General features: G+C 63.8%; 3 protein-coding genes across 11 annotated transcripts in view; 2 read left to right on the top strand and 1 right to left on the bottom strand.

The window, feature by feature from the left end:
- GALR2 (galanin receptor 2) overlaps positions 1–351 on the top strand; it is a 2,835-nt gene extending 2,484 nt beyond the window's left edge. Inside the window, exon 3 of the mRNA XM_014531743.1 lies at positions 188–351. Within this exon, the coding sequence (XP_014387229.1) occupies positions 188–351 (164 nt within the window). The remainder of the gene's footprint in view (positions 1–187) is intronic.
- Positions 352–1,271: 920 nt separating this feature from the next.
- On the top strand, positions 1,272–4,521 carry ZACN (zinc activated ligand-gated ion channel). Its single transcript, XM_005884230.2, has 9 exons — positions 1,272–1,393; positions 1,473–1,597; positions 1,740–1,784; positions 1,907–2,013; positions 2,241–2,410; positions 3,129–3,253; positions 3,378–3,588; positions 3,712–3,876; positions 4,272–4,521. Exons 1-9 carry the CDS (start codon positions 1,297–1,299, stop codon positions 4,457–4,459), a joined length of 1,233 nt encoding a protein of 410 aa, XP_005884292.2. The 5' UTR covers positions 1,272–1,296; the 3' UTR covers positions 4,460–4,521.
- An 826-nt stretch (positions 4,522–5,347) lies between these two features.
- Positions 5,348–7,573, bottom strand: part of EXOC7 (exocyst complex component 7) — a 70,390-nt gene continuing 68,164 nt past the window's right edge. For 8 of the 9 annotated variants that reach the window (XM_005884236.2, XM_005884233.2, XM_005884232.2 and 5 more), the window contains 6 exons: positions 7,242–7,362; positions 6,945–7,040; positions 6,141–6,204; positions 5,912–5,953; positions 5,663–5,796; positions 5,354–5,524 (listed from right to left, as the gene is read on the bottom strand). In XM_005884236.2, the coding sequence (XP_005884298.2) occupies positions 5,422–5,524; positions 5,663–5,796; positions 5,912–5,953; positions 6,141–6,204; positions 6,945–7,040; positions 7,242–7,362 (560 nt within the window). In that variant the 3' untranslated portion in view covers positions 5,354–5,421. Of the gene's footprint in view, positions 5,525–5,662; positions 5,797–5,911; positions 5,954–6,140; positions 6,205–6,944; positions 7,041–7,241; positions 7,363–7,573 lie in introns of all 9 variants that reach the window. The other variant, XM_005884231.2, reaches the window with a different exon arrangement.

Genomic DNA, 7,573 nt, shown 5'->3' with positions numbered 1-7,573 from the left:
TGCCAGGTCCCGGGCCCGTCCTGGCGGGACCAAAAGGTCCCCCACGGCAGCCTGACAGTTAATGCGACTTAACGGGGACGCTCGTGTGTGAAAGGACTGGAGTCGGAAGTCGGGGGATGGTGGATGGTTTCGTCTGTTAATAAAATGCGCAAACCGATTCACGTGCCGTGCCGCGCTGTGTCTTGAGGGTCTGCGGTGAGATCTCTGGGGCTTCACAGCGGAACTTTGGCTGATTGGGTGCGAGTGGGCGCGCTCAGGACAGCGGAGCTGAAAACCGACGTAGAAATCCCTGAATGCGCGAGGCTGGGGAGCACGCACCAGGCGAAGGCTCTTTGCTCGCGGCCACCTTGAAGCGCTGGGTGCCAACAGATCGGCAAACCCGCCGCCGCCGATGCGTGTGGCACCGACAGGCAGGTTAAGCACTCGATACAGTGGGTCCATGACGGACGCAGACACTGTTCCTAGTAGCGTTCGTGCGCCCGCGTGTGGCGGGGCCTCGGCTGCTCCCAGCTCCCTGGGGCCCTTTCAGCAGCCCTATCGGTGCCCAGACTGTAAGCCTTGGGGTGTCTGTGTCCTCCCCAAGCGCAGCTGTCTGGGACCAGGTCTCCAACAGCTCGGGTTCTCCTTTGGGACAGGAAAGGCGCGCCCCACCCCGCGGGTCCTGTTCCGGGGCCACACCGGCTGCCCCGAGGCACTGCTGCCTGGCGCAGGCTGAGAATCTGGTGCGAACAGGAACGCCCTGGCGCTTTGCTCTTGAACTAGCCCCCACCTGACCCCGGGCTCCTCCTCCCCCTCCTGGAGTCCTTGAGCCAAGGCTTTTCACATGAAGTCAGTTCAGTGTTTCAGGAGAGGCAGGTCCCTCTCCAAGGTGTGCCCATCTCACAGCGTTGAGTGCAGGACACTGGACGAGGGCGTGTTTTTAGCCAGGCGGGCACCCACTGCGGAAAGGCACCTGCCTAGACTGGAAGGACTGAGGCCGGGTGGGGATGGGGCCGGCTCTGTGCTGGCCGGGCCGGGCCGACTTCGCTGGCCGTGAACTGGCAACCGGTTCCAGGTGGTGGAAGTGGAGTCGGACAGACAGCGAAGCCCAGGCAGGTGCAGGGTGGGCAGGGCTTGGTCCTGGGCTTTGTCTCCGGGTGTTTGCAGAACCCAGGGTGGGGCGGGGTGCCGAGCCCAAGGCTCCAGGGTCATTGCACAGAGCAGCTGCCTTGACCAACCGCTCAGTCCCCAGAGAAGTGCCTGGAGCAGAGGTTAGCGTGGGCGCTGCTGCTCCACCTCCCCCTGCAGCCCCTGCGGATGATGGCCCTGCGGCTCCTGCTCCAGCTCGCCTTGCTGGGACTTGGCACTACGAGGCCCTTGGTCCGGGGCCGCAGCTTCGGCGCACCAGCGGTTGGTAGGTGAAAGCCGTAAGGTCATGAGCTTTGGGATTTGGGCCCCAACGCACCCAGGTGACCTCAACCTCCATCCCTCAGCCTGGCCATCTTTCTTCGACCTCAACTCACCCCTGGGAGTTCATGAAACCACCCAGATTCCCAGCAACGGGAGCGCACCCCTGCGCGTGGACGTGCAGGTGTTTGTGACAAACGTGTTCAACGTGGTGAGTGTCCTCCCGGCCAGGAGGGGCGGGACCCCAGTGCTGAGCGGGAAGGGATGGGACCACGTCCCTGGAGTGCTGTGGTCTCCTGCCCTCTTGTGTCACGTAGCAGCCAACCCTCAGGTGACGTGCTGCCCCTCCCCAGGACATCCTTCGGTACACAGTGTCCTCCATGCTGCTGCTCCGGCTGGTGAGAGCCCCCTGGGGGGGTGGGGCAGAGCCCCCTCTGAGTCCAGCTCAGAAGTACCGTCTTCATCAACCTGCTGAGCGGCACGTACACACAGAACCTTAGTGGGGTCCTTGTGTCCCCAGTCCTGGCTGGACACGCGCCTGGCCTGGAACGCGAGTGTGCACCCACGGCGCGCACTTACACTGCCCTGGGACTCACTGTGGACACCGGAACTCACTATCCAGGAGGCGTGAGTTCTCGTCCCAGGAGCCACTGCACGTCCCTCTGTCTCCCCCTAGGCCCTTAGTGAATGCCCTCTCCCGGTGGCCCTGGCAGAGCACTGGCGCGCCTCACCTCCACTGCCCCGTGTTCCCCCTCCCTCTGGGAACCCTGAGGGCAGGGGATGGCAGCTGGGCATATGCCCGTCTCCCCCTTCAGAGGGGGCTGGGCCTCTGGCTGTGGTGTCCTTCCCCGCAGGCTCTGGGTGGACTGGCAGGACCAGACCCCACAGGCCCAAGTGGACCAAGATGGCCGCGTCGAGCTCTACCTGGCCCTCACCACGGAGACCAACTGTGACTTCGAGCTCCTCCACTTCCCCAGGGACCAGAGCAACTGCACCTTCAGCTTCTACGCCCTCAGCAACACGGGTGCTGACCAGCCGGGCGGGATGGATAGCGGGCTGTGTGCACACCCATCTGCCCCGGGCTCAGGGAGCTGGACCGACCCAGGAGCAGAGCGTGCTCCTCACCCTGCACCTCCCACTCAGACAGCAGCCCGGCCCCCCTTCAGTCTCCTCCCCTCCGCCTCGGCTAGTAAAGCAATTGCCCTCAACAGCCCGGCCAAATGCAGCGGCTAGGCCACTGGTGTCCGCTCAGGTTGCTGCGGCCTCACCCCTGGAGACATCCTGAAGGTGTAGCCACCCAGGCAATACCGACACACCCGCCGGGTGGTGTCCAGCTTGGCAGAAGGCCCACCCTTCCCTTACACCCGTCCCCTCTGGGAAATGCCACAGCGGCCGCCCAGGAGCCCTAGTATTTCAGGTGTGAGATGAGACACTGGTGGATGAGTCCACAACGGCGCCCCCTCCATGCAGTGGTGTAAAGTGCATTTATTTTTACAATGGAAATCCGTCTGAGTCTGAAAAAGCCCTTCCTCTAACTGGAGAAGACTTGTGGGGGAGGGGCGGCGGGGGAAATGAGGTTGGGAAAGCCCTTGCATGGGCCACTGTCACCGCCAAGTCTGCCCAGCAGCCACCAGAAGTCTCCATCACCCCTGGGCACTAGCTTGCCCCTGCCCCTGCCCCCAGGAGATGGGGGGGGGGCAGTGGTATTTCTCAGCTCACGGCTCTCTCCCACCCTCCCCCAGTGATGGAGCTGGAGTTCCAGGCCCACGTGGTGAACGAGATCGTGAGTGTCAAGAGGGAGTATGTGGTTCGGGATTTGAAAACCCAGGTCCCGCCCCAGCAGCTGGTGCCCTGCTTTCAGGTGAAGGTGAGTGGGCAGGTGGCCGACGAGGGCGGCAGGGGCATCAAGGATGCGGAGCCAGAGGCATGACAGCCTTCTGTTGCCCACCCCTGCACACGCCCCCAGAAAGCCCCAACCCTTTCCCTTCCAGCTGCACCTACAGAACACAGCACTGAAGGCCATCCTGGCTCTGTTGGTGCCCGGGGAGGCGCTGCTGTTGGCTGACATGTGCGGGGGGCTGCTGCCCCTCCAGGCCCCGGAGCGCATGGCCTACAAGGTGACCCTGCTGCTGGGCTACCTCGTCTTCCACTCCTCCCTGGTGCAGGTCCTGCCCAGCTCCTCCTCCTGCAACCCACTGCTCAGTAAGCCCTGTGCCCTCCCCTGGCCCCGGGCAGGACCACACTGCCCAGCCCTTCCCCTCTGCTCAGCTCCCGGGGCCCTGGAGGCACAGGCCTGGCCCCTGACTCGGCCCCGCCCCTCCCCAGTTCACTACTTCACCATCCAGCTGCTGCTGCTCTTCGTCAGCACCGTGGAGACTGTGCTGTTGGCGGGGCTGCTGGCCCGGGACCACCTCAGGGCCAAGCGCAGCCCTGGCCCAGCCCCGAGAGGGGAGCAGCAAGCTCATGAGGAGGCAGGGCCGAGTCCTAAAGGTGGGTGAGGAAGGAGGCTGGGAGCAGGTTGGATGGGCGGAGCTGGCAAGCTGCACCCCTGGGGGTGGGGTGAGGGGTCGCTGGGCTAGAGGGCCCTGGCACTCACTCTGCTGGCCGGTCCCTGAGCTTTACCACGTCGGCCCTGGGAGCAGCAGGTCTGAGCAGGGAGCGAGGTGAGCTTCCCTGAGGCCTGGTGACTGCGCTCCGCGAGGAGACCCTGTGCCTTGGGAGCCTCTCTACAAGGCTTTCACCTCCAGGCGGCCTGCAGTGGGCCAGCCCACGTCCACTAGTTGGGAACCCATGGAAGGGAGAAACCTGCTGCCAGTGCCGGGGCTCCTGCTCTGGGAGAGGGGGGAGGCCTGGAGTGCAGCTCCTGCTCCTGCCTCTCCCCACAGAGGCCCCCGGAGGAGCGGGGTCACGGAGGAGCTGGGCCGAGGCTGCCGACCACACCTTCTTCCTGCTCTACGTGGCAGGGGTGGTGTGCAGCCAGTTCATCTTTATTGGACTCTGGATGTGGGCGACGTGCAAATCTGACCCAGCCCCTGGCGAGGCCGTACCCCACGGGGGGCAGCCGAGGCCGTAACAGGGCAGGGCCGGGGCTGCAGGTCTGGGGTGGGCCCTGCAGGGTCTCTGGAGACGGGGAGGGAGGCCAACTCTTCCCTAAGCCTGGAGGCCCCAGGCTCTCCCTTCTGTTTGCACGCAAGCAACGAGTGTGAAATAAACGCATCACCCAAGTGCAACAGTGCCCCCCAAGGGCCTGCTTTCATTGAGCTCGGCTGTTCTCTCTTGTCCTGTGTAGGTGGGGCCCCCACTCCACGCCTGAACTTCTCACCAGTGGCCACCAGTCACCCAGCCCCGCCCCCACACCTGCTCCTTCTGTGACTCCAGCTGCTTGGCCTGGGCCAGGATTCAGGGCCCCGAGGGTCAGGCCGCCTGGGGTGGTCAGGACTCCTGAGCTGCTGAGGTGTGCTGGACCCCAGGACTGGGGAGAGCGCCTCCTGGGGGCAGAACACCCAGCCCTCGGGATGTGGGCAATGGGGCATGTGTTGTCCGCACGGACTCCGAGCAGGTGAATCTTGCTGGGTTTTGCTCGAGGCCCCTTGCAGCCATGTGGCCTGTGCCTCTCCACCCACATGCCTGAGCCGAAGGGGGAGCGCTCCCCCAGCTGTGAACTGGGCTGGCGGGGGTGGTTCTGCCTCCTGCTCGTGCTCACAGGCAGCTTGGGCGAGGCCTTTGTCTTCCTCTGTCCTTTCCCGTCTTGAAGCCCTCACGTGGCCCCTGCAGGCTGCGGTCGGGACACAAACCCCAGGTGCGCAGGAAGCCCGGTGCAGGGCAGTGCTGTTTGGTGGGGAATGGGGGTGGGTGGGAGAGGGCGCGGGGAGAGGCACAAACCAGGACTCAAGGGCCCAGGGCCAGGGCTCGGGCCCAGGCAGTGAAGAAACGTCCCTGTCCCAAAGGACACTCCCCTGGCCCAGAGGCAAGTTAACACGGTTTATGTGTCCAACACCACGCTGCCTGGTGCCGCCAGGCAGGGAGCGCGCAGGCTCAGGCGGAGGTGTCAAAGAGGCGGTCGATCATGTCGCCCACCTGCTCCACGTGGTACTTGATGTACTTCTCAGGGTTCTTGGTGAAGGGCACGCTGCCGTACCTGCCAGGCACTGAGGTCAGCGGGGAGGCCTCCCTCCTCCCCAGCTCCGCCGCAGGGGCCTTCCCGTGGGGTGTCCCTGAGGCAGAGCACTGAGCCGGGGGTGGGGGGGGGTTGGAGGGGGGAGTGGGAAGGACTCACCTGTGCAGAAAGGCCCCGTACGTCTCCTTGACGATGTGCTTCTGAGCTTGGCGGATCTTGTCCCGCTGCTCTGTGTCGGGGATGGCCCAGGCCTTCTGGATCTTGCACAATTCTTCCAGGCCGTCATTGAAGCCCTGCCGCCAGCAAGGTGGGAAGAGAAGGGACCCGGAGACAAATGTTTGGGTGTGTGTCGCTGCAGCAGCAGCAGCAGCAGCAGCAAGCAGTGGAGGGGACGGGGTCCTGACTCACCTTAAACCGCTCCTTGATCACCTGCCGCTCCTTGTCCCGGAGCTGGGGGCCGAGACAGCTCTCTTCAGAGAGAGGCGCCTGCCCCACCCTCCCCCAGCACCCGAGCCCAGCCCGCCACAGGCATCCCCTGCTCTCACCCCACAGGGACTCCTGTCCATTTTCTCCCAGAGGCATGACAAACAGGGTGACACCTGCTAGACACCCTTCCCAGCCCAGGCCCTGTGCCCACCTTGACTCCCGGCTGGAACACAGGTAGATTCTTCTCAGTGATGTAGTCGGTCACCTTTAACCAGCTGCCAGGGAGAGAAAGCAGAGGGCCGGCTCAGGCAGCTGCTGCTTCCTGGGGCTGTTGCTTGGTTTGCTGTGTGCGTTTTATTTTTATCTCTTCATCTACTGAGCCTTACGGGGAGGGCAGGAATCCATCTGGGTCACAACTAAGCAAAACACAACTGAGGTTTCTCCTCGGGAATAGAAAGTGTTCGAGATGCTCGCTTTTAAAACTGTACAGGAAACAGCAGTCAATAAACGGAGCGAATACTAGTACTATCACCTCCGCTGCACGTCAGCCTCCCGGCAAGTGAAGACGGAGAAGCAGGGGAGGAGGGAAGGAGGCGGAGCACAGACACTGGGAAGGGAGAGGAAGACACCTCCAGGGGAAGGACAGAGGGAGACACACCCGCAGCAGAAGAGGGAGCTCTGCAGAGCGAGCTCAGCCAAGGTCAAGTGCTCGTGCAACCTGCTCTTCGCTTGGGCCAAACATTGCCCACTTTGCCGTCAGCCCTTCAACTACGCTTAGCTTCACCCTCGCAGGCAGACTGACCTCTGCCCTCTGAGGCCCTCTAGGGAGCCAGCAGTGGGGGGGGCTCCCATCGCCACCCCCTGAATTTGACATCAACACAAGAGAAGGATTGGGGTCCACAGGGCAACAGTTCCCCGTTACTGACCCCACTCCGACTGGGCCCAGTGTCCTGAGACTGAGAAGGGAGCGTAAGTGGTGGGTACAGGGGTGGGGCGAGCGGAGGGAGCCTCGCACCTGCGCTGGTAGGTCTGGATCTGCTGCTCGATGTGCTCCCGGTAGGAGCGCTCGGCAGTCTTCTGGGTCACAGCCACCAGCTGGATCAGCTCCGACCTGGGGGGCAGGTAGGGGACAGAGTAGAGGGGACGGGATTGGCTGTGGGCCTGGGCAGCAGCACCAGGAGGCCTGCCCTTCCCACCCCACCTTCACGAGCTCTAAGAAGGCAGCACACACGCCCCTGGTCCTGGGGCCGGAGGAGGGAAGCCCTGCCCTCCCACTGGGCACACGGAGGGCACGCCAGCCCCGAGCACCTACTTCTCCAGGGCCTTGAGGATGTAGTTGTAGTTGTTGTGCAGGAAGATGGCGCTCAGAGCTGGGTCCTCATACACCTTGGACTTGCTCAGCAAGTTCAGCTGCAGGTTCCCCAGGACTTTACCTGCACAGGGAACGATGTGGCCACGCCCACACGGCCGTTTGACCAAAACGACCCAATCCCGGGCCCCACAAACCAAGTCCTACCTGTCACTCCTGTCCCTCCCCGACTCCAGGCGCCACAAGCCTCAGGAGCCCTTTGCCCAGCCCCCTCCGCCCCTGAACCAGAGGTTAGGTTATTCCAAGGGTTGGGGCTCAGGAGTGGGGGGGGGGGG

Source organism: Myotis brandtii, unplaced genomic scaffold (genome assembly GCF_000412655.1).
Source record: "Myotis brandtii unplaced genomic scaffold, ASM41265v1 scaffold825, whole genome shotgun sequence".
NCBI classification, from domain to species: domain Eukaryota; kingdom Metazoa; phylum Chordata; class Mammalia; order Chiroptera; family Vespertilionidae; genus Myotis; species Myotis brandtii.
Note: the sequence above shows the minus strand (reverse complement) of the source record. Positions and strands in the feature narration are given on the sequence as shown.